The 26,154-nt window shown below is 46.1% G+C and overlaps 1 protein-coding gene across 9 annotated transcripts; it reads left to right on the top strand.

Moving 5' to 3' along the window:
• Positions 1–793: 793 nt before the first annotated feature.
• Positions 794–24,951, top strand: ptpn12 (protein tyrosine phosphatase non-receptor type 12). Of its 9 annotated transcripts, none has more exons than XM_057022103.1 (18): positions 794–1,373; positions 9,536–9,644; positions 10,383–10,459; positions 10,564–10,659; positions 11,181–11,219; positions 11,535–11,606; positions 11,754–11,813; positions 11,887–12,029; positions 12,731–12,797; positions 12,890–12,967; positions 13,237–13,335; positions 14,410–14,495; positions 17,098–17,278; positions 17,376–18,330; positions 19,409–19,480; positions 20,228–20,281; positions 21,324–21,392; positions 21,916–24,951. In XM_057022103.1, the coding sequence occupies exons 1-18, from the start codon at positions 1,272–1,274 to the stop codon at positions 21,975–21,977; spliced, it is 2,421 nt and encodes an 806-aa protein (XP_056878083.1). In that variant the 5' UTR covers positions 794–1,271; the 3' UTR covers positions 21,978–24,951. The 9 variants fall into 9 exon arrangements, with proteins under 9 accessions (XP_056878083.1, XP_056878086.1, XP_056878084.1 ...); XM_057022106.1 differs by having other exon boundaries at positions 21,324–21,396; XM_057022104.1 differs by lacking the exons at positions 21,324–21,392; positions 21,916–24,951 and adding an exon at positions 21,006–21,286 and having other exon boundaries at positions 20,228–20,315.
• Positions 24,952–26,154: the final 1,203 nt, after the last annotated feature.

Below are 26,154 nucleotides of genomic sequence, written 5' to 3'. Positions count from 1 at the left end.
ATGTCAAAACAGTAAACAACTAAACGGTTGTAATGTGATAGTTGTAATGACGTGTTGAATTTACAAATTTTCAAGTAATTATGATTGATTGTGTCCCCCCAAAGTTACATGAAAAGTGTCACTCATGACATCTATCTACTCATTCTAGAAGTGTGAAACTAACAGGCAGCACTGTGGTTAACAGCCAACCGCTCCACAACAGGAGGTCTCTGTGGTTGATTCACAGTTTATGACCTTTCAGGATGGAGTTGACATGACCACGACATACATTTCCTCTTTTCTAATCAGCACTGCATCCCTTACAGGAGAAAAGGTTACATACTAATCTAAAAATTATCATGTCAGCAATTGGTTATATTAATATGATTAATCCTAATTTATACTGTTGCTAGTCATGAAAAAACTGCAATCATATTCAATTTAGTCTATTTGCATTTTAAATTCTTTTTTAAATGCTTTATATTCTTGCTATACATAACATTTACTAATTTAAACCGTATCATGTTTATTTTGGGCTAATGGAAAAATCAATATAATTTAATAAATCAATGTGCCATACTGATGATGATCATTATCATTATTATTATGTAATATTCGGATGATGGCGTTACTGATGTCTTTCCGTGTCGAGACAACAGACATGTATTCTATCCAATCAGACTTTGGGGTTTGGTTGAGATACAACCGCAGTAGCCAATTAAATTAGAATACCTATTTCCGCACGTCCAATCAGAGGGGCTAATGGGGTGGAAGGGGCGGGACTTTTTATCCCACGGTTCAGCTCAGTCCGGATGTTCCCCAGTAGCGAATAACGAGCAGTAGTGTGTGAATGTGGCAATCGAAAGACAGGGAGGGGTGCATAGACTTGCCAGGCTAGGATTTTGGGGGTCTTTTGTCCTTATTTGTCCTATTTTACAGATCCAGGCTTTTAAAGTATATTTTACTCCACGGCGCTGAAACTGTTTGTGCTGGAGAAGAAGCACGTCTGCCGCTGCCTTTCTTTGAGGGAATAACATTCAGCTCAATACATCCTAGAAGAAAGAAGGAAGAGACGGAACAACATGGGGCGATGATAAAAAAAGGTGTTGTGAAGCGACGATGACTGTCTGGGGGGACCCCTGAAGTTAATTTATTTTTATTTATTGCTCATCCTCCCTCGACCCGTGCGTTTTATTTTGCGCTGTGCACCCCGGCGAATCGGGGGTGGTTGGTTTTGAAGGAGGGGGGTAAGAAAAAAAAGGAACCGGGATACGTTACAAGCCAGCCGAAGGATGGACCAAGCCGGCATCCTGAGAAAGTTTACCGAGGAGGTGAAGGCCATGAGCGAAGGGGACGAGGAGAGGGGAGAGGACAACTTCGGCAGCGACTTTATGGTGGGTCGGAATGAAAGAGCACACCTAGCTTCCTATCTCTTCCTTCATAGTTTTCACCTTTCCCTTCCGCGCTGACCCACCGTACCACCCCCCTTTCCCGTCTCTTGTTTCCGTGTTTGCCCCAGGAGGTGAGGTTGGGGCGGCCACGCTGCCCTTTTCCTTTTCCTCCCATTTCCAGGCTTTACATGGCGGCCTAGCATTGTCTCCCAAAACACAGGCGACTCTTGTCTCTTTGAAGTAAAGAGTAAATAGAAAATATGACCCATTTATGTCGCCCTTCATCCGTGGGGTGAGACTTTACTGGGGTGTTATGAGAACTTATTGCACAAACCAGCCCTGATGCTTGGGAAAGGAGTAAGTATTTAGTGATGTACCTGCATGATTCCGTCCTGAGTCTCGGTCACAGGCTTTGAACACCCGTCCCAGTAAAACCAGTGCCTTTATTGGGAGCCTGAAGTAGTTCTGCCCCATGCAGCTTGATTAAAATCGGGGATGAAGACAAGCCACCCAGTACGGTTTTGTTGGAACTCGATAAGAAAAACAAATCGTGTTATTTATCTACCCATTTCTGGGGAATAATTGTGACCAGGAAAAACCTGGTCTACTTGTGTCATAAAAAGGAGGCACAAGTATTTAAAGCATTTTGATGGTTTTCTTCTGTTTTTTTTACAGTGTGACACACTGTTTATGTCGGTGTTATTCACCGTCGGTCATCTCAGGACTGCCACGATCAGTTCCGAGCATCCATCCCCCTCAGCTGCTGGTTGTAGAAGGTTTTCAGGAAACCTCTGGGATGCAGCTAAGACTTTAAAATCTAGAAAGGAGCAGCGGCACATAAATTAGAAAAGCCTGGCAGTGACCTTCAGGAGCACATGAATAAATCAGACGATTACAGCATCTGAGGCGAACGCATCCTTCAATTAAGCCATGTTTTATGAGGTAGCAGTGAGGGTGCAGAACTTATTTATATTCTTTATTGTCTCCTTGGCTGGTCTTGAGACTTCTTTTTTCCCTCATTCCATTCATGAGGAAGGAGTCTTTTGAAGAGGAAAAGAGACATCTATTGGGCGTTTGTGTTGTTTGACTGCGCCTCATCGTGACCGCTGACCCAGAATTTGCCGCGCTGCAATAACATCACTGGATGTTATTGTGTTGCAACTGCATACTCAAAATAGGAATTGTCTAAGGCTTGTGAAATAGCCTAATTGGGAATGGCACTCCTGTGACGTGTGTGTGCTACATATGGCCGTTGTTGTTACATTGGCCCGAATGTGTGATAAGAGGCGCTCGGTAAAAAAAGGCGGGGTTCACCTGAGACGATATTTGCATGTTTAACGGATTCAGATTAAATGAGATGACAGTTTTGCATTTTGAGGCGATTAAGCTATGACCGATTAAGCTATGACCTAAATGTTTCGCTGTGAGCCTCAAAGGTTTCTTCTTCTTCTACGTCCAAACGTCACTCTCCTCGCGCCGCTGCTTCGTTCGGGCTGCTTGCTGCAGCTTGCAACATTCTTTCTCGCACCATTTCATAACACTGTGTCCTGGCTTTAAAGTCTGAGCTTTAACAGTTCTAAATGAGCACAGGGCTGGCAACTGTTACACAATTCGACAGTCATCTCTGACTCAATTGAGATCAGCAAGGAATGATAAAATGATGTAGGGTCCACCCTGCTCCTCTCCTTTTGATTTGGTTTTCCTTCACAGGCAGCGGATGTATAGAAAACCCACTACAAGGGATGTAAAGCAGCACGAGTGGCATTTAGGAAGTTCTTTATGGATGACAGAGCCCAGACAGGTCTTCTTTTGGCTTTCCTGTAATTCATGTTATGGATATGAAATAGTCAAATAGCCAAACCTCTATTTTTGGAAAACTCTTTACTGACTGTCACTTGTCAGTCGCGGCTTCATGCACGTCAACACCTTTTCCACCGCTGCTGTAAATCAGAGGGCTCCACAATCCATATGGTTCTAGATGAAAAGTGTTCTTCTATCGTATTTTTTTGGGCCAAAACATCCCCTTCAGGCCTTGTGGCTGCAGAAAATGGCAGCCTCAAACAGAAACTCCCTTTTCAAAATTACAGGATTCCATCCGATGCTCGTCGAGCTGCTTTCTTGATGGCTTTATGTTATTTCATCAGCATTTCAAATTACATTTATTGCCATTAAGGACTCTGATTCATCTTTGGAGCAAATTCTATTCCGTGTTAGCCTCCCAAAAGTATCATTACGATTAACTCCCTCTTATAAACCGTCTTAGTTTGAACGGGTTGCACGGTCGGTTGTTCGCAGCAATCGTTGCAGAATGTTTCATTTGGCATCTGTGTAAAATGGCCTTTAGGTAAATGTTCTGGCAACATCAGCCTGAGAATTAAGAGATCCACATCAATTATTCAGGAGAGTTACCAGCTTGTAGATGAGAAAACTTGAGCACAGATGGCCTCCATGATGGCGTGTCGGAGTCGGCTGCTACAACAAAGCACTTTAGCTGGTTGCTGCTGGTCCGTTGTTCCCGTTTCAAACCACTTGCAAAGCTTTCCCAATCAGAAATGGCGCACGGGGCGTGCTCCCTCGCAGTCTGAGTCATCCGGCGTTCTCGTCAATGTATATAGAATATGTTGGAACAATTTCAGTGCTCCGGTAAGGCAATGAGTCGGCGATGATTAGGTTTGTTCAACATTTTAGGGTTGGGAGCCATCGAGCTGAGGCTGTTTAAACATGCCCGGAGGTTGAAACGTGTTGATAGTCCAAGTTGTGGAGGTGTGTGTTCAGCACTTTCAGCTATTTGTCCGCCGCCGTCTTGGGAAAATATAGTTCAGTCACGACTTTACATCGTAAAGTTGCCACAGAAAGAAGGCGGCGTTCTGTTGGTTGACATTGTTTTTGTCCTTTTTTTCCCCCCAAGTCAGTTTATCTATACATTGTTCAGCTAAATCAGCTAAATTAAAAGCTTTTTCATATGTGACATCACCATTAACCGGTGGATTAGGTAGGAAAAAAGGTTTGGAAAGACATAGGTTCTGTCTCACGGTGCATCTCTGCAGCTGCTGGTGCCACATATCCAACCAGTGGTTATCTCGCTGGATTCACAGAAGTTGTTATCAACTGGCTGCGTCGACCCACGGTTTTCCAGAACCTGTTATTACTGCACTTATGTAAGAGAGTCAGAATTTTATCCAGCGACGCAGGCAACATCATGGACCACCGGGTCACAGGATATTTCTAGAGTGTAACAGAAGAATCTTGTTTTTAAGTAAAATGCATTAATCTTTTTTTAGAGTACGCTGAAGAAGCTTAATATAGAATCTGTCGCACCTCTGAGTTCTTATATGTTGGACTCAGCTGCTACACAGACTCTATAGCCAGTATCGTTGCAATGAGAGGGTTGATGCTACGTTTAGGCTCAGGCTGTGTAACCTCAGGTTCTTGTCCACATTGCTGGTATGGCGACGACAGAGCCACCTCTGACTAAGTGCTGCTGATTTGAAGCTCCATAGAGTGCTGAGAAGACCCGCTTGGCTCCTCATGAACATGCCTGCTGCTGCTGGACCGGGGCGCTCCAGTTACTGATGCCTCGCTGACGCTGCCGTGGCGTTCGTAATCCAAAATGTCCCTAAATAAGCAGTGGAATGGTGGCACCACAGTAGCACTCGGGGGGTGCCCAGGACCAGTTCTCTAAAGGATCCCTGTGAAAGGGTCGGGCCTGGACACCCCTACTGCACACCATTCCCAGCTTGGAAGCAACACACACCCCATAAATCTCACGCATGTATTTCTTCGCAGCCTCGTTCTCTCACAGATAGCAGATGTCCAAGCCGCGCTACTGTGTCGACAGTGTTACGCAGAATCTAACCCCAAATTTACTCCAGATGCAGCCGGGAGACGTCGCACGACCCGTCACACGCAGCCTCAATTTCCTACTGGCAGCGCGTCGGCTGCTGAACATCTGAGGCCGAGAGCTTCTGTTTACTGGTTTTGGTCGAAGTCAGCGGGAACCGTTGCCCACTCGGTGCAACCTGTTGGGGCAGATTGCTTTTAAAAAGCGTAAATCTTCCGCATTTGTTTGCCTGATGCCTGAGATTCACACCAGCCGACGGTAGCTGCATATTCAGCGTGATGTAGGAGTTGGAGTGCGGTTTGCGTAGGTGTGAAAATCATTTTTTAGTTTCAGCGCATTTAACCGCTAAAGAGTTGAGTTGAGAACAGAGGCATGCCGGATGAGCTCCGTGTCGAAGACCATACTGCAGGAAACCCGAAATATTTGTGATCCTCACCCCTGGCGTGTTTACCTGTGCCGTTGCACCAACTTTCAAATGCGAATACTCGGCTCAGCTGTAGTCTAGACAGGATTTAGCCATAGAAGCTAAGCCTCGCTGTGTGTGTGTGTGTGTGTGTGAGCGCATGGGTGTGTTTGTGCCCCACCTTTGTAAGAAGATTATTCCCAGGCAACACATCAAAGGAGGTGAAGAAAACATGCATAAAGACACTTATAAAAGTGTCCTGCTGGGAAGACATGAAACACTCTGAGGGGAGTCGAGAAAATGGAATGTGAGCACTGGACCGTGTTTATGTACAGTTTTCACTGTCTTCAGGGTGCCCCCCCGCCAATCACATGTGATATTTAAGTACCTGCACACCCGCTGAGGTCTTTATACTTCCCGTGTTCAACGTGAACTCACCAGGAAGCCAAAGGTCAAACGGGAAGATGATGCATTGCATTGCTAGAATTGTAATTTACATGGATCATCTGCTTTTTGGTGTGTGTGTGTGTGTGTGTGTGTCTGTCTGCTGGACCGCTCCTCTGTCGCCCGCCCACGGCTCAACCCAGAAATCACCCTCTGGGCCCTGAAGCTGGGAGTTTCCACTCTGAAGTCACTGTGTGCCCTCTGTGTCTGCGTATGTGAAGCTTTATGAGATGAACTCTCCGGTCGAAACGGCTTCACTGATGGAGATAAGCCGACCTCACTCCCGAACCTCCAGGAAATGATGCAACACGCCGTGTCTGTACGTTATGGTCAAGGCACGGCGAGTCAGCAGTGGGCTGTCTGAGCACTTCTGCGTGTAGCTTGATCAACCCAGGCGTTTTCCTGCACCTTCAGACTATTTTGGATTCGGATTCTGTTTCTGTGTCTTTGATACGTGAGATCAGTCGGAGCGGGAACTCGGCTTTCGTGAATCAAAGGACGAGGAGACAAATGGACGTCTGTGAGAAAGCAGAGTCACGCGGGCGCACAGACAAGACCTAATAGGTTAACTGCATGCATGCAGGGCTGAACCATGCTCAGCTCTTGATCGTTAGCGTATTTAATTCATACATGTCGTCTGTGTCACGACAGCTTTCAACAGCACATAATGATGTTCCCAAAGAGCTCGTCCGTGCCTGCAGCTGCCCTCTAACCCGCCTGGCAGAGGCTTGTTTGCTGTGCGATTAACATCCGGTCTCTTTCTGAAGCGCACAATAAAAAAATTGACACCTTTTGTTGTGGTTACACACAAGGTGAGAGATTTTCAGTGTGACATAGGACACGTGAAACCAAGCGATGGCAGCTCGCTGAAACCAGTACTCCCACCACCGGACCAGGTGTTTCCTCTCTTCTGTTTGTCTCACCATCCGGAGACGAGTGCAGCAAGTCCGAGGCGGCTCCATGGTGCACATCGAGAGAAAACCACTGTGTTCTGCAACTGGGATCTAGTGACACTTTATTTTATCTTGTTTCGGCATCACCGGCTAATTCGGGACTCGGACCAGAGGAAAACACAGGATGGGTTTGGAAATAGCAAAACAGCAGCCTAAAGTCTGAGCGTCCGAGCCGAGCGTTCAGCCGGGCTGTTGGCATGTGTTGAGTAGCTGTTTACGCCACTCGTGCTATCAGTGCTCCATTGACCTACATTGGCCAGCAGCCATAAACTGGAAACGACTGCACAATGCATGAATGTATCCCTGGTCGAGTGTGTTTATCCAGCCGGGCGGTTGATGCTGATCGTCAGACATTATCATCGTCTCTGATCTTTTCTGCTAATGGACACACAAGGAGGCACACGCGCACGTGGGCGCGCGCACACTCGTGGTCAGGGTGGGGTCTCGATTTCCTGTGATTGAACCACTTGATTAGTCGCTGATGGCCGTGCTTTAGTATAAACCCTCTCATTTAACTTGAGTGAGTACATTTTGCAAAATTAATGGCGCATATTTTACAACGTTCCTTAATGCAGCTCTTCGCTCCCTCGATTTGGGCGCCACCGTTTATCCGTTGAACCGAATATGACTCTTCCCGCTTTTATTGCCGTTGCTCGTGCACTCAGCGTTTCCACGAAAACACAGACGGTAATAAAGGGCATCAGTCAGGTTTATTAAATCAACAATTAGGAGCGGAGCAGCAGGGCCGTGCGTCCTCTCTGCCGGGGCGATGCATCCTTTCCCCCGCGCGCTCGCAGCGCCGGAGATGGATTTTTCTGAGAGCATTACACGGGGGTGACCTATTTTCGCTCGCATGTGCTTTCACGGAAGGTGGCTGTCGCTACCGCCGGTGCTCAACGCTCCCACTTCCTGGTCACGCACAAATACCTTTTCCTGACCCGTTCAGAGGGAAGAGCATATTTTCTTTCTGGCTAAAATCTAGATGGAGCGTGTGTTTGTGAGTGAATTATTCAATATACCAGAGCAGTTCAGGAGATAAAAAGTAGGTTAGATGCACTAATACACCCTTTTTTGACCTCTCTCTACCTCCACTCTCTATATCCCTTGTTTTTAATGACTTACTTAATCACTTATTTACTGCCCCGTGTCAGTGAAGGCAACGCGAGGCTGGGCAGGGCGCGACACCCTGTCTGATATGCTGGAAGTCCAACATTTACAGGAAGCTGACTAGTTCAGAATGTTGTTTAGCTCCACTGGCTGTTTAGGAAGTAAGTCAGAGGTGCTGGGTCAGTTAGAGCGGTGTCACAGAACCAAACGCCACCAAAGAATTATCTTATATTGCTTCCCTGCTTCTGTTTATTCGCATCCTGCGCACTTTATTTTGTAAGCACACGCAAATACATGTGTACATTTCTTTGTGTAAGATTGTGTGTTGTGACACATTAGAGGAAGTAAGTGCAAGACTGGTCTGAAAGATGTTTTAACACTTCGTTCTTTTGGGGTTAGGAACGCAAAGGTGGCCTGGATCGCACGAGAGACCAGATATGGCAACGGAATTCGCAACTGCTTCATCAATACACACCGTATATACAACATTATGGAATTACATCTCCACATCCCTATTTTTAAATGAAATGACTGCCTTTTTGCTGCTGTATCGGTATTAAACTCCTAAGAACGGTTAGGACACATAAATGTTTACATGTCTTTCCTGAACATATATTTTGTGGATTGAGAGGATTACTTTCGCTTGCTGGCTTTTGTGCCTGTGTGTGTGTGTGCGTGCGAGTGTGTGTGTCTTCCTGGGATCTGGCCCAGCACAGGAGCAGTTCTCTGCTGGAAATGTAATTCAGCTGAGGCCAGAGGAGCAGTAATGCTATTACCCCCCCCCCCCCCACACACACACACACACACAGCTGTGTTACCACCCACAGTCTCTGTGCACCTTCTTTTCTCTGCCTCATTTCCTGTCCTTCATCTCAATCAGTCATCCTGGTTTGGAAGACAAGCTATGCCGTGTGGAAAGTGAGGGAACGGCCCTCTGTCCCGTCAGAAACAGACTGTAGGTCAGCGTGAGTCTTCACAGCGCCTCTTGCAGCTCGTTTTAGAGCTTCTGTAGTGATACGGAGTTTGCCCCAACACCCACGCTCACTTTCTCAGGAGTCAGCGGTATAGGTGGGGGTAGTGAGAGCAGCTTCAAAAACTCGGTTCAAGTATAGTTTCCTCGCAGTCTAAGAAAGAGGAAAGCGCAAACCACATAAGGGGACCCAAACATGGTGTTTGAGAGAAACAGCCTCTTCTGAATAAAGTGTTACTGGGGCAACACTGTGCCGACGGTGTCGCAGAGGGGCCGCACCGTTGTGATGGAGTTGTGGTTTCAATCTCTGCTTTGATTGGCTCTGTTCATCAGTTCTAATATAAAGCTTAAATTAAACAGGTCATTTTTGCCTGCACAAGAACATTGTCCTGCTCTCTTGATTACACCATGGACACTAACCGTCCTTTCATGCCTTTTTTATTCCAGCGGTTACGGAGACTATCAACAAAATACCGGACAGAGAAGATTTACCCCACCAATGCAGGAGAGAAGGAGGAGAACGTCAAGAAGAACAGATACAAAGACATCCTGCCATGTAAGTCCCGTCCCATTGTATGCCATCCATTATTTAAATCGGTCAGCTCGCAGCCTGTGAGCAGGTAATACATAAAACAACAACCTTACATTAATGTTGTAACTATTTAAAAAAGCCTCATCAAGCAGCCGCCGTATCTGCCGCTCGGCCTGCAGCTGAATCGGATTGCGAGAGCTTTCCTCTGCTGCTATTAATAACGACAGCGCTTTGATTTGAACCAAGTGTTCTGCTCGGTTTTAACGCGGCCGCACGTATAATCTGAATAAGAGCTCGCATGACGGCAGCACTTAGGTGCATAAATTTAAAGATTAATGAACCTCCGTACATTGCGTAGGAACATATGCATATAGTCCGAGCAGAAGGCTGCACATATTTCGAGTTTTATGTAATGCCCCGGATGGAAGCTGACACAACAGCTGTCCTCTTTTCCCCCCACCTTGATCCTCTTCTGCCCCAGCATTCAATGAGGCCTTTGGTGAATGAGCTGGTGATAAGGGAAAGGAAGGACTGGTTCATCCCCAACAGATCTGTACTCACACGGAGGCGTATTAAGGAATGAGGATATCGCTCTGTGTCCATTAACCTCTTTACATCCCATTCCTCTTTGCGTTTCCTTGTCTGCTCTCTCCTCATCAATCTTTCTTTCTGCTCCTTCTTCTTTCTTTACTGGCCTGTTTCTGCCAGCAGTGAAAGTTTCTCATGCAAAATAAACGTTTCTCCCTCCGCTTCTCCGCTCAGTTGACCACAGCAGGGTGAAGCTGGGATTAAAAACAAGCAATCAGGATGCAGATTACATCAATGCCAACTTTATTAAGGTAAAACCTGATTCTAATGCCCTTGAAATGATATACGGCGAGGCGTTCCGTGTCGAGTGCTTTGACATAGCCCAGAGGTCATAGAAGAGCATCTCTTCTTTCAGGGTATGGACGGCCCTGAGACCTATATTGCAACGCAGGGCCCACTGCCAAACACCGTCATTGACTTCTGGAGGATGAACTGGGAGTATAATGTAGCTGTGAGTATGCCAGAACTGCCAGAGCTGCAATTTATTTTGGATGAGCGGTTATGTTTTAACTTGGATATTATCAGAGCTGCTATTTAAAGAAAAAGCGGGTGTAATAATTAGTGTAATTGAAATAAATATTTAATCTAGATGTCGGAATTAAGAGCCAGATGGGGATTGCTTATGTTTAAACCAGGGGAGGAGGTGGGTCAGGGTTCTGTAGGTTCACAGAGAAGGATGAGGCTTACTGTGATACTGAGTTTTATGATTAAAGAGTGGGCAGTGGGAGGTTTTTATACCCTCTCCACACAAATCTGCATTATTTTTACGTCTGGGGCTGCAAAAACGGGTTTTTCCAAATCATTCCAGCACAATTAACCAGGCGTGCGAATGGTCTGCTGCTAAAATAGTCCTGTTAGTGTGTAACGCCGTGAATCTTGGACCACGCGTCTGCAGCAACATAACAGGGACGTAACGGATTCAGCTGTTGGCATGAATATTTGTTCTAATCCTGCCTGTTTGTGCCTCCGCAGGTTATTGTTATGGCTTGTCGTGAGTTCGAGATGGGAAGGGTAAGAGTGATATTTAATCCCTTCCTGTATGACAGAGCATGTGCTCGTACACACACAAATGAATATATTCTATTAGGCTGTTTTGTTCGAGGCCAATTATAGCATATTATTTCTATATGGCATGTTAAAACTGCAGATATTGGATAATGACATTAGTTATTATCAGCTTATATTACAAACTAAAACTTAATAATCGCTGACCATTTTGATCGCTGCCTGTGCTGCTCATCTTGAGTTAATTGTGTTTCATTTGGAGCCCTCGCAGGGAGCCGTGGTGTTTTTCTAGCCTAAACTAAGCTGTTTTCTCTCCTCCAGAAAAAATGCGAGCGGTATTACCCGCAGTTTAAAGAGGAGCCTGTAGCTTTCGGCCCCTTCAGAATCTCCTGTGTGAGTAAATAAATCTCAGATGTGTGTGTGTGTGTGTGTTTGTAAAGAGGTAGGGGTGCTCTATGACTGCTGCATTTCTCACATTTTGTTCTAATGACCATTTTAGTCCAGGATTGTGTAAATATTCCCCCACTTCCTGTTTTCTAGGAATCTGAGCAGGCCAGGACAGACTACCTCATCAGGGCTTTGACGGTGGAGTGTGAGAATGTAAGTTTTCACTGACTCCATCCACAGCAACATCCCAACGGCCGCATTTTTAAAAAGCCATCCGCCATTGCAGGAAACCCGGAGGATAACGCAGTTCCATTACTTAAACTGGCCGGATCACGACGTACCGTCATCGTTCGACTCGATACTGGACATGATCGGGCTGATGAGAGAATATCAAGACCATAACGACGTTCCCATTTGTGTGCACTGCAGGTAGCTATGCTCTAGACCTTCTGTGCAGATACGCCGTAGGCAGTAGAAATGGAGCAGGACTAAAATAGCCTATATGTGATATGCATAAAATAGTTTACGGTCTTGGAAGGGAGCTCAGTGATTCACTGGTCTTTGAGATTTTCAGTGAGGAAGCTGAAAGAAATGTGCAACAGGTGGCCAGGATGTTTTTTTTTTAAGTTTCTAAGCAGTGAGGAAATGTTTCCGTTTCTAGATCTGATAGAAACATCTTAGAAGAGCTTTAAGTCATTCATTCAAATCCCATTCTGTTTTTATTTCATGGATGGTGAGCAGATGCTAAGCTCACATGCAGCATCTGATCGGAGCTGATTAGCATCCGCGATTAACTGGAGTGAAGGTTCGGGTCTGTGTCTGTAGCAGGACAGAAATGAGCCCGAGCGCACGTATGCAGAGGTGCACACGCAGTTACCGCACATGTGTACTGTGTAAACAATTGTTATGAGCAGCCTGAGGACGTTTCCTGGTTCCTCTGCTACACAGCAGGACTTAAAGCTCAGCTTCTGTAAAGGTGCGTCATGCGGTTCACAACAGAGATGAGGTTTTATGATATGATGTGTCAGACATGATGTCGGGCCACCTCAGCCGTTTTCAGTCCGGCCTGTCTGCTGTTGCTTTATATTGTACCCACAGACCATTTTAAACGAATGTGTGTGATTGTGCAGTGCAGGCTGTGGGAGGACGGGCGCTATCTGCGCCATCGACTACACGTGGAACCTCCTCAAAGCTGGGGTATGCGAACACACGGATCTAAAACGTACCTGCACTAAAAACAGCAACTCCGGCGTGAATTAACCTCTTTGTTGTGCTGTTTGCTTTCAAAGAAAATCCCTGAAGATTTTAATGTTTTCCGGTTGATCCAAGAAATGAGGACCCAGCGACACTCTGCGGTTCAGACAAAGGTTTGTTTTAAGTTTATGCTAGTTTATGCTAGCTCAGAAGGGAGGCTTTGCAAACCCACATATTAGTGACGCAGACCTACTAAAAGGCAAAGCAGCAGGCAGATTTGTCTTTCAATCCACACAAACAGCAGGATATTTGTCTGCCTGTGAGATTGATGCGTTCCCCAAGTCTGAACATGATACAGATTGGTGTTTAAATTAAATTGGGTTGACAGTCACCTCAGGATCAAAGCGTGTCAACCTTTTCCTCTCCTCCTGTCCCATTCCAGGAACAGTACGAGTTGGTCCACAAGGCTATCGCTCAGCTCTTTGAGAAACAACTGCAGCTCCTGGAGAGCCCCACCAACGCACAGATACACGACAGCATGGTACGACACACGCGCTCGTGTTGCACTTTGTGGCGTGGCAGAAAGACAGGATGTCGCTGAGTAATATGCTCGGAGTGGCGAAAAACAGAAATAATTAGCCACGGGGGAGGAAAGGGTAGACCAGAGCGTGAGCAATGCCTTCAGAAAACTATTTGCAGCAACCCTTACGGAGCTTGTGCCTGAAAGAATTCTGGTTCTGAAGGACTGTGACAGTTAGACCCTTTATTCCTACTTATCCATTGTTTGTATTTGAACTGGGTCGACACGGAAGATATGTGAGACCAGTTCAGCGAGACTTCACCACATCGATAATCTTAAAGGCACAAAGGTCGCAGACGTTAGACAGGCGCTCTGGCAGCGCTCCAGCTCTTCACTTCCTGCTTGTGGAAGCTCTGATGACATCATCTCCCTCCCATAATGCACCGAGGCTGAGAATAGACATCCGCTGGGAAAGACAGGCGCTTGCATCCTGGGCATCCGTGTTCATCAGAGAGGAGACCCACACTCCCGTCTTATTCAAATATATTTTAATTGCTTGTGTTTTATCAGTACAGGAATAAAGAAAACAGGCTTAAGTTTGTGACTGCAAATGATAAAAGGCCACATAAGGACATGTACTCTGCCAGCTGCACTGATTCGATCCGTTCACTCATTGACTCCTGTCCAGTCGACCATTTTCGGTGACTAAAAACACCCACTTAAATGCTCTCAATGCCAGTGTGAACAATAAGCGTGCACGTGCACCCACCGCAGACACCATTTTGTGCTTTATTTGTGGGACGTGCGCCCTCCTAGCAAGGTATGTTGCTAGGTGTGAGACAGAGGAAACCCAGAGGATCTCAATGACTTGAACCAGATGTTTATGACTGTAATCACCGTTTCCTTGTTGTCAGAGAAAGGAAGTAAGGGGAAGAAGAAGAAAAGGAGAAATTCTTTTAAAAAAAAAGAATAAAGTTTCCATGACACCATGACTTGTATTGACATCCGTCCTCTGCTGCATGGAATGTGTTATTTGGTGGTGTTGCTGCGCAGTAACCTGAGCTGATGTGTGTTCTTTATCGCCCTTTGTGTTAGAATGAAAGCAGCCCAGTCAAAAGAGGCCACCAGTCGGACGACGAGAGGTGGGACACGCCGCCTCCAAAACCTCCCCGCGTCCGCAGGTACACGAGCCATCGCTGTGTTGGGACGGTTTGTCTTTATAGATTAACGCAGCCATGTAGACAAACACACCAACGCTGCTGAACACCAGCTCAGCTTTCCCGCCGTACAAACCAGATTGTGTCTCGTCTCTGGCGTTTTAATCGGATTCTTCCAGCCTTGGTGTTAACGACTGCGGTGGCCCGGGGAGGAGCTGTCGTTATAGATCCTTTTGCAACACTTTTCAGCCCTCTGCAACGCTTCAGTGTTGCGTGTGATACAGCCCGAGGGCCAGTCGAAATAGTTTGCTGTATCTTTCATCTCTGTTGTCTGTTGAGCCAATAACACACACACACACAACTTTGCATTTCCGACACAAACTTCATATCTCTTATGCATAAATAAACATCGGCCCCTTTGTCATCAGCCTTTGGCAAACTTTCTGAGTTCTGCTCTCTCTCCTCATTGACATCGTTGCTGGGAGACTCAAGCGAGTTGCTCCGAGCTCGATCGTGTTGTACTTGTACTGTGGGCGAGAGGATTGTGATTTACACATTTTCATTTCGTTTGACCTTTGACCCGACCCTCTGGCTCCTTGAGTTATTGACGGGAAAGCAAACATTTTTCCGAAGGTCCTTATTTTCAGATGCAGCTGCCTGTCGTCTATTTTCTGAAGGCTTCTTTCCTCGTAAAGTAAAATAAATACGTCTGAGCTGCTGCCGGGAACCTCCAGAAATATGGGGGCTATTCTCAGGACTCTCAGATCACAGTTTGTGTCGTCCCACAGTCTCCTAATGAAAAAATGCCAAGCTCCGCTTTAGCCCCAAGTGTATTCTAGCCATGGTAAAGCTAACTTTAGCAACATAGTCCACATTCTCCCAGCCACACTCCCTCTGGGTCATTTGAGGAGTGTACATGAGGGGGAATTTCAGTCCCGTATGTATTTGGGAAAGAAGCAGAATCTCAGACTGGCATCAGGTTCACAGGAACTGAGTCACAGGGCTTCGGTGCACACGTTCACAGCAACGCCCTCAGGATTCTAAAACAGCTTGTTATCACTTCTTTAGCCCGCGGTCGTGTTTAATTTGTTGTTTCGAAGCTTTGTGATTTCAGTTTCTATGAATCTATATGTCCGTACAACCTAGAAAGCCTCTCATTTAACTTCCAGCCCTCTTTCGGATTACAAATGCAGCATCTTGCCTCTGGAGTGTTCATGTGGAGGGCACCCTGGGGTTGTGTATTATTTTGTGTGTGTGTTGGTTTACAGTGTCTGTCAGACCAAGGTTAGCTCTCAGCTATGTCAGCAGCTTTCTAAACCAGTGTTTCTGTGCTTCAGGGGAGAAATTTCAGTGAAGAGGAAGTGCTTTAAAGCACAGTTAGACACAGTTCTGTATGTTTCTGATCCTGGCCATAGAATTACTGGGTAAAGATCCCTGTATTGTAGATTACATCTCTTCTTTAATCGTTAAAATAGCTGTATTAACAGATTTAATATTGATAACTGTTTTTTTTCCGACACATTTATTTAAATTCTTTGATATTTCATAGATGCTTATGGAGCCATTGGTGGTTTTTTTAATGGATAAAATTCAATCCTCATCTCAAATTTTTGACAGAAACCCTCAGAATGAATTTTATTGCATTTATGTGAATGTTTCCTGATCCCTGTGTGGTTTTTGTGTAACCTCAATACTTCCCTGTATCTGCTGCTTATTTGTTTTGCTTTGATTTATGTTTGCTTCTGTAACAACTCCCCCCCCCCCCCAGCCTTTGGGACGATTTAGCTCCATCTAGTTTTAAAAAGACACTGAGCTGGAATGAACTCTCTGTGAATGAATCGTGCCCCCTACGGAAATCGGTCGCCACCAGTGGGGAATCCCGATTTGTGTTATTAAATATTCCCACTGCTGAGGAAATGAAGATTGAGGGGGGAGGGAAAAAATCTCATGGATAATTAAATGTTTTCATTTGAGAAATCTCTAAAGGATTAAAAGTATTGGAAGTGCTCAACTTACAGGCCAGAAATTGCCAGTAGATGAGACGTGAAAGACATCTTCATGGTGTCAGGCACTGGCGGCTATACTGTGAACTTGGGCCTATGGCTCCACAGACAATACAGAAAAAACTGCCGCTCACGCAGCCCCACTTTCTGTAGAACACCACCACTTCCTCTCCTGCCTTTTTGTCTGTATCTATAGTTTCTTTCCTATGTAAACGTGTACGTTGCCGTGTGAAGCGCTGATATATGTTAAACTTTCCATCGCCGTGTGGTTTGTCTCTGCACATCCTGGATGTATTTTACACACCTACACTGCATATATTTTTCATGCAAGTTCTAAATTTGAGAACATCATGCCCACCCAGAGAATCAATCTCAATCCACCTAAATGACAGGATATGGACTTTCAGACACAATCAATAGACGCTGAGGTTTGAAATTATGCCCCCTTGTGGCGACACAAGGGAGCATTGCAAAATAAACGCAAACTTTAAAGATTTTAATCTGTGGTTTAAGATATAAACCTGCTGAATTTAGATTTGTCAGTTTAAGTTTCTTGTTGGTGGTGCTGTCTGTACCCAAAAAACATTTTAATCTTAAACTCTCCCTTCTGTCGCTGTCTTTAGTTCTCAGACAGAAGGTGATGTTAAAGAAGAGATACTGCAGCCTCCGGAGCCCCAGCCTGTACCCCCCATCCTGACCCCGTCTCCTCCTTCGGCCTTCCCCACCGTCACCAACGTCCGGCAGGACAACGACCGCTACCACCCCAAACCTGTCATCCATGTCCTGGCAACAAACCAGGCACAGGTGAATCACACGTGTCCTATGCTAAAATACATTTACTGTAAGGAATGAGTATTTTGTGGCTACTTGTCTCATCTAGATTTATTCCTGCTCCTTGCAGATTAAAGGAGTGGATTCACAGCAGAACCAGTCAGAAGTGAGTCCAAACAAAGATATGAATCCCTCAGAGCTGGAAGACCAGGACCTACAAAGTCAAAAACAACAGACGCAGGTCTCAAATCTGGATCTCAACGACAACTACAACAATAAATTGTCGTCGGCGTCGACAAAGTCAGAATCCAACCAAAGCCAAACTCCCTCCTCGCCGCTGTCCCCTGGGGTTGAAAGTTCCGGTGGCCCTCGGATCGAGAGGAAGCTGAGCATTGAGATTAAAAAGGTGCCGTTGCAGGAAGGACCTCGCAGCTTTGATACTTCCTCCTCCATGGGCGTGGCCGGGGGCGTCGGCAGCAGCTCGGCCAATAGCGGAGGGATGCTGCAGCGGAGCCACGCCTTCAAGGCCCGACCGGGCCAGTCTCTGCTCACGTCCAGCTCCTCGCTGTCGGAGGACTCCGGCACCGAGGGAGGAGCGGGAGGCTGTGGGGACGCAGAGGCAGCAGCCCCAGTCAGGCCGAACCACCTTCCTGTGAGGAGCGAGAAGGAGGACGAGAGAGTGGAGGCGAAGACCGGCCTCGCAGCGTGGCAGCATTCATGCAGCAGCCCGGACAGACAGATCCCCAAAACCTCTTCCTCCTCCTCCTCCTCGGACCGCATCGCCCCGTCTTCCTCGTCTTCCTCCCACCTCTCCTCCTCCTCCTCCTCCTCCTCCTCCTCCTCCTCCTCCACTACTCCCGTTAGGACTGCCCTGAGTTTCACCAACCCCCTTCACTCCGACAACTCGGACGCGGAGGGGGAGGGAGAGCTGGCCGCAGGACAGGAAGGATTCCGCACCACTGTGTCCACGGCAACGGCAGTAGTTTCCGCATCTGCCAACCACGGCGACCCGCTGCCCGTGCGGAAGGTCACGCCCATGTCGATCGCAGGGCGGAGCTCTCCATCGCCCCCCGCACCCACAGCAAGTATGTCGGTCACCTGACGTCTACCCATGTCAACACACATATTTACAACATATACAGCATGTTTGGTTTGCAAATATGAATCCGTCAGACCACTTTGATCTCCATCTTTCATCATGTTTGTCAGTGGATGTGCTTTTTTTGTGTGCGCGCGCGTGTGTTTGCATGTTACCGATGAGTCCACGTGTGGGGACTGTGAGGAATGGCTGCGCTGTCACGCCGTCTGTGCATCGGTTTGGCCTCACTCTCACGGTCGAGACGGTGGCGTTCGTGTTCCTGGGGCTGAGCTTCACTTCAACGTCCGAGATTGTCAAATCTGATTCCCCGCTTGTGTTTCGGATCTAACACGGAATGGTGTGAGAAGAGCTTGGGATGGTTGCGAGGGGGTTTGAAGCTTGATCAAATACGGCTGGATTGCATTTAGAAATATCTGCATTTAACCGCGAGGGTGCATGATGATGATCAGGGCGTTTCATAGCTGTAAGGCATCAATAAATCAGTAAAATCTTAACCAAAGCCTGGAAATGTTGTCGCTCTGCTGTTGTTTCTCCAAAAGTAATGAGATCCTGGCTGACTTGACGAGCTTCATTTGATTGATCGATGCCTAGAGACAATAAATGTAATATAAGTGTCTTATTTTGACTCTAGTTTGATGCTCTGACAGGTATCGTACATCATGCACTTCTGTGGTTTTTCAGATATTTAGGACTAAATGCAGCCTTTTATCTGCTTTGCACATTATCTGGGCTGCAGTCGGGCTTTGTAATCGGGCACGGAATGCTGATGGCTGCCTTCTGTTTTGACTGGATGCAGGAATCATGCGTCTGCTTGTTGATTTGAGGAATCGGCTGTTGTGGCGCATTAGGGGAAACCTCCAGGCTTTTGTTGCGATTTGTGGCTCTATCAAATCAAATCTAAGGCAGAATGAATCCTAAAATCAGTACCGTGCAGCTGCTAATCCTTCTGAATAATCTGTGCGTTGCTGAAAAATCAGTAAAATATTCAGGAAAGAATAATTTGCTGTCTTTATTATTAGCATACGACTCTTCTCATTATTTGATGTTTGACCTCTTTGACCCAGACTGCTGGGACAGTGACGAGTCCCCTCCCCCTCTCCCTGCGAGAACCCCTGAGTCCTTCATTCTGGCGACAGGTGCGTTGGTTCTGAGCTGCTTTTCCTCCCCCTCCAGTCACCAACTGGTTTAGTCTCGGGCTGGTTACGGTGGGTGTATCTGTGGTGTGATGGAAACCAGCAGCAGCAGATGCTTGTTCCAGATAAAAATGACCTCAGCATCTACTAATTGTCTCTTTTTTTGCTTATTACCCTAATGGTAGAAGAGATTAGCATTTAATAATCTTCCAACTCACAGCTTTCATTTTTAGAGAGTGACAACTAAATTACTTGTTTCTCATAAACGTTACCGCATTAGGCCATACGGGGGCGCCATCGGCGGCATTCATTCAATTGAGTGCTTTGTGGGCTGTTTAACACTGTAAATCTTTTATTAATTAAACATGTATGCAGTACTTGTTCTAGCAAGTCTGAATACGGTCAGAAATATTGAAAAATGAGTTGTAGTATTTTGCATAGACGTAGTTGGAATAGAAATAGAAGCCTCATTAAGTTGGTGAGTCAATAAAGGAGGCAGTGAGAGCTGTGTGCTGACAGTTTGCTCTTCCTTCCTCTGTCCTGTTTACGCTCAGCCGTTATCATGTGTTTGAGGGCAACTCGGGCTCGAAATGGATCTTGACGTCAGGTGGCAGCATAACTTTTGCGCCTCCCGGGACACCAAAACATGACTTTCATTCAAACCCGTCCTTCCATGTTTCCTCCCACGAGTACGAGCGAGTTCGTCTTTCTTTGCTTTTCTCACGAACGTTCTGACACTTTCTCCACCAGACCCCGTGGACATGAAAACAATGGCTTCCACTGAATGGAGCAGCCCTCATACAGGTAGGAGACAAGCTCGCCTCCCACCCGCCCGTTTGTGTCAGAGGCGACTCCCCGTGTTTGTTTTCATGCGCGTCTGTGTTTATGCTCCTTCGCAGCAGTTAGTCAGCCGAGCAGGAAGCGGAGCCGGAGCGTTTTACAAATGAGCGCGCACGAAAACGAACCTGCCCGCGACCGTCGGGAACGAGGCCTGCGAGCAATGACTAGAGCAGGGGTGGGCAAGCATTTTGATGCGTGGGCCACAATGGGTTCTAACATTTGACAAAGGGGCCGGACCAGGAGCAGATGGATGGATGGAGTGCTTTGGTAACCTCACCTCATTGGAGAAAAAATACACATCTTGGGATATGGAGAAAACATGTGCTTTAATTTCAAATGAAAATGAAGAGAAGCATTACAACAAAATATCTGACTTTGGAATGAGTCTTAAAACACTTAAAATCAAATGAATAAAATGTGCCTTTTTAAAAAAAAATAATAACCATTTCTATTTTAAAGCACTGAAAGTTCTGTTATCCTTCAGGATATCACCGTCACTCTCCTCCTGACTGTCTTTTTTCTAGTGGGAAAACACCAGAATTGCAGTGAAAATTTAACATGAACAAGGTTTATTCATTTAATTTTTCAAGTTTGGCGGGCCGGATTAAAACGTTTAACGGGCCGCGTGTGGCCCCCGGGCCTTAGTTTGCCCATGCCTGGACTAGAGAGACGCAGGGGTAGAGAGGAGGAGGGCCGCGGATAAAAGCTGGCCCGCGCGAAGGTGCAGCGGAACATGTGCACGTGCGCTCCTCCACACGCAGCGATGGCGGCCGCTGCCAATTTAGTGCTTCAGTAGTTTCAGGGAGGGAGAGCGAGGAGAGTGGGGATGAACTTTTCTTCAGAGGAGTGCGGGTGTAGCCTGCAGGCGGACGTATTTGCGTATTAATGGTACAAGCTAACCCAGAGATGCAGACGGGCCGAGGAGCGAGCGAGGCGCTCTGGTGGATGATCTGGTGGAGAAATGCCGGCCTTCCACCTCATCGCCCCCGTTTGTGTTTGTGTGCAGACGCGTCGGACTGCGTGAAGAAGGCGTCTCCGTCTGATCCTGCAGCTGCAGACAGCAAGACAGACCTGGGTGGGTGAGTCTGCCCTCTTCTCTGCTTTTGCTCCCCGACTCGGTGTCGGATCCTTATTAATAAAATATTGCTGGCGTGCATGTTTATTAATGTGACATTAGACACAGGTGGAATTGGAATCATGTCCTCGGGCGATTACCACTATTACATCCATCCAATTATCCCCCCATTATGTCTCATCCAGGTATCTTTTATGCAAATTTGACCAATTACTAGACATCCTGTTCATTGGAGGTGCGTGGCAGCAGGGCTGTAATGTTTAAAAATGGCTGCAATTACATCATTTACAACTCAAATGGGAATCGAACACACTGCACTAAAAACACTTGAGATTCAAAACACCCAATATTCCGCCGTGACAGAAACTCCAGCGCAGGATTTTAATGTTCTGGATATTTCAGACTCCCAACATGTTATTTTATTGAAAAACCTGAAAAACGACTGCAGGTTTCTTTTTAGCTTTTTGGAAGCCTGAAGCGACTGTAAAACAACCCCGGCTAACAGGTTATTCCTTCATTTCAGGGTTCGGTAACCGTTACATCCAGCCCAAAGGCCCTCGAGAACCCCCAACGGATTGGACCTGAGTGGACTTCACCCTCCCTGTGGTCCGCCGACAGCGTTGAAAGGAGATGGACTCCCCCGGCCAATCTCCTCCAATTGGTCCCATAAAGAAAAACCAGTAGCTAGACGCTACGCAGACGGTCGGCACAGCTTCACACAGAAGCGGCTCCTGTGTGACTCTGTGCCGCCACCTTCTCCAGACTGAGCTCCTCCTCCTTCCCTCAGAGCGCCACTGTGCGGAGCAAAAGGACGCTGGTCAAGTGGCCTCTCTGTCTTAGAACAAAAACTCTGTTTTTCTCCCTCCACTTGCTGAGAGAGGAGTTTTTGACTTTGTCCCCCCCCTCCCCCCCCCCCTCCAAATTTATGGTTAAAGGGTAATTCCAGTTCTCTCCCTGTTTTCAGGGCAGTTTTTCCTCTTATCTTAGAGCTATTTGTCCACTCTGATATCAAACAAAGAGGGATGTAGACGTTCTTATTCAATACAAGTGTTACCAAGGAGAACAGTTTCTTCTAAAAGAAAAGTCATTGTTATTAATCAGGAAGTCGCTTTAATCAGGAAAGCCGCTGTAGGAAAGCTGAGTCCCGAGGTTCAACTCAACTCCCAGAAGGTGTCTGCTTCCTCCTACTGAATGAACAACAATCTTCAAAGCCAGATAATCACTTACCCACAATGCAACCTTTTCTGTTCAGTGTACAAGTTGCTAGGGTGCTCTCTCTCTCTCTCTCTCTCTCTCTCTCTTCTTTCCTTCCCTTTTCTGTGAGCTGGTGCTACCTATCAGAAGATCAGCAGTGACACAAAAGCTCTCTTGCTGAGTGTAGTTGCAGTATTGTTCGTTCCTGATGCTGACCTCCTCACCCGAGTCGTATACCTGCCGGAGTTTGGCCCCTGTTCCTCTTCGCTCAAAGTGCTGTTCTGACAATTGAACACGTTCGCACGTCGAAAAGAGGAATTTCCAGCTATTTCCTAGTTTGTCCAGGAGCTTTTTAGCTTTGCATTAGGACCAGGTGACTGTAGCCGTTCAAAGACGGTCCAAAAAGAAAAGCTTTAAAATGGAACAAACTAACCCAAAAATAGTACTAACTAACCCAAAAAAGCTAATCTAGTAGAACCGACCCCATCAATAGTTGCTAATTTGGCAGCAGAGGGTCAGAGTAGACACCAGGAAGCTCTGAATTCTGCAGTCAGTGCAGTTTTCACCCACGCACAGCATAAACAAACTAAAGCTAGCTCGCCTAACCACCTTCTCTGTGCTGCTGTAAACCCTTTAGTTTTTAAAAAATGTAACATTTGGTCCTTGTTTGTGTTATAACAGCGCGATAGTCCGCACAAAGCCAGGGCAGCTCTCATTTTTCTCTTCCAAACTCTACTTGGTGCTGCTCTGCATAAGCTGTGAGGTTAGCCGATGACGTGCAGAGCCGGCATAAGCGGACTTAATTGGATTTTATTGATCGAATTAAGTAAAAGCGCCTGGATCTGTAGCTGCTCAGGCGCCCTGTGTATCTTTTAAAGCGAATCAGTCACCTGTAATATGGAGCCGACCGTCACGCTGGTGTTGGAATGAGCTCGCGCCACATCTGGAATGGCCAAACTCTCCAGGTGTGCGTCTCCGGCTCTCACTGCTGGGACCATGCCTTAGTCTGCCTCTCAGAGAAGACAGCCAATGACTGTTCTTTCTTTTCTCACCCCTTTTCTCTCTCCATACATCTCGGTCTTTACTTGGGACTCAAAGTCGCTCATCCTTGGGGTTCGTCTTTTGTAATCGGGACCCCCAGCAGCCACGTGTGCAGGTTTATGACCCACAATCCTCTTCTGTGTCATAGCAAGAGTCTCCCCCAGTCATATTAAAAGCAGGTGCATTTAAAGCGGCATGTTTTCAACACTAAAATGACATGATTTTAAACATCCTATGCACATTTCTTCATTTGCAAACTCTTGGATAGTCAGCCACGCTTCTGAACAGATGTTTTCTCTGGGTTAATGAGCTTGTCTTAAATGCGGCCCTTTTAGATTAGGCTTCTGTAGTAAAATCTCATTTCTCATCTGAAACAAAAGATGATCCAACGTCCTCTCGAATGTGTGAGATCAGACCCGATCGGGTCACAGCAGCTTGTCGTTCTCCTCGTCCATCATACCTACACAGTATATGCATTGTTTTATATAGATTAAGAGCTGTACAGGCCATTGGGGTTGTAATATTTCATATTTTCTTTTGTTGTGTCTTGAATATTATTAACAGAAGATGTAAGAAAGTCAGTGCATGGCGATGACGATAATTCCTTCTTTCCCGTCGGTGTAAATTATTCTTCTGCCCTTTCTTTTGGCTTCCGGCAAATATTTCAGGGTTGTTGTTTGTTTTTTTTGTTGTTTTTTTTTTTTTCCCTTTTGAATTATAGGGTTTAGAAAATATTTTTTGAATTTGGTCGGCAGAGGAACGATGGCAAAACTGGGCTTTGAAAAAGATTGTAATAATGTTAATGACGATAACAGTAATAATAATTATAATGGTTGTGTTTTTGTAAATGGTATTTTAAAAGTTATTTTTGTATACGTAGTTGTTTGTTGCACCACAGGTCCACCCTGACCCCCCACCCCCACCCCCACTGTCTTCCCTCCATGCCTCCCTGTTTTCCTCCATCCTTAGGGTTTTTTTTTTGTTTTTTTTTACATTTCTAACAGGTTTTTCAGTCTTTAACTCGGTCTTTTAAACCTCACCCCCTCGCACGCACATTCAGCCACAATCTCAGATAAGAACCCACCTGTGCCTTTAAGCGAGAGAGCCCCCCCCCCATTCCTCTACCCTTCTCCAATCGTCATCGGCGGCCTGGGTGTGAGCGATACCATTCGCTGCCTCCTGCTCGTGGGCCCCTCCTGGGACTCTCCTCAGCTCAGCAGCCCCCCTCTCACCACACACGTGAACACACAGACGCCCCCTCCACCCCCCCAAAATGTTTGTATGTTGCAGAAATCAATCAGTAAAGATCAGCATTAAATGAAAATGTCCATCGGGGTTTGTTTTTTGTGCATTTGGTTTAATCATCAGGGTTTCATGACTGGCCTCGATAACAGTTAATTATAGTTTTATCTCGAATCTCAGAATCTGAACGTGTCAATCATGGCCTGGAATTTGACAAAGATGACTGCGCGTGCACACACACACACACACACACACTCACAACTGTGATTGACTACATCATTTTTGCTCAAATTGAACCCAGAGCTAATTAAACTCATGCAAATGCACAAGTTAAATAAAACATGCAAAGCCCTGGCGTTAATTGTTTTAAAAAAAAAATTAAGTATTAATGCCCCCCCCCGCCCCTTCCTCTGCACCAGTCCAATTTGGGCATCAACTCATCTGATGTGTAAATTAAGCCAGGTTGCTGATTTAAGTGGGTCACCCCAGTTTTCCCACAGAGCAGTTTAACCTGTTATGCAATGCTTATAAATGCAGCCAATCAGTGTTGAGCGTTTATGAGCTGCGGCTGAAGAAAGTGGAAACTGCATCAGCTCTGTTTCTGAAGGCCAAAGTGTAGATTACAATAGCTGCAACCTGGTCATTGCAGTCAGTGTGGGGAGAAGCTTTACAGGCGCACTCTTTCTCCTATGACGATGCCAGAGTTTTACTCGTGATTTGCTTCGTGCAATAATCCTGTCAGGATATTTTACGGCGTGCAGTTGTGGGTGTTTACACTAAAAGCCTTTCTGTCGGTCTGGGACATTGTGTTTTCACAGAGGTTTCTTTGTGAGGGGCAAAGCAGGGAGGTAAAACTGTTTAAAGGTTTAAGAAGGTCAAACCTGAACCCTGAATTCAGAATCAGAAATATCGACACTAACATGTACCTGACAGACTTCCTTCACTTTAAGAAGTTTTTTATTTAATCATAATGAATTCCCAACTTTTTTGCTAAATAGAAGGAAATAAAGTGGTAATTACATTTACAATATCAGCAAGGGGTCATTTTTGGCTTTGGTTTTAATGTCCTTTTTAATGTAATCAAACCTAAGATATATGTATATATATAATATATATTCTCAAAATAACTAAGTTTTTAAAAAAAACAAGCGTATTTTACACGTTTATTTTATAGAACTGAATAACAATTAACGTGGCCGAGTTACGTAATATTTATTAGGCCACGCCCCCTGTGTCAGTCAAGGCTTGGCACCGCCTCCGTCCTACCTGTCAGTCAAACTCCGGC

This window comes from Takifugu flavidus, chromosome 22, assembly GCF_003711565.1.
Source record: "Takifugu flavidus isolate HTHZ2018 chromosome 22, ASM371156v2, whole genome shotgun sequence".
In the NCBI taxonomy this organism is placed as follows: Eukaryota; Metazoa; Chordata; class Actinopteri; order Tetraodontiformes; family Tetraodontidae; genus Takifugu; species Takifugu flavidus.
Note: the sequence above shows the minus strand (reverse complement) of the source record. Positions and strands in the feature narration are given on the sequence as shown.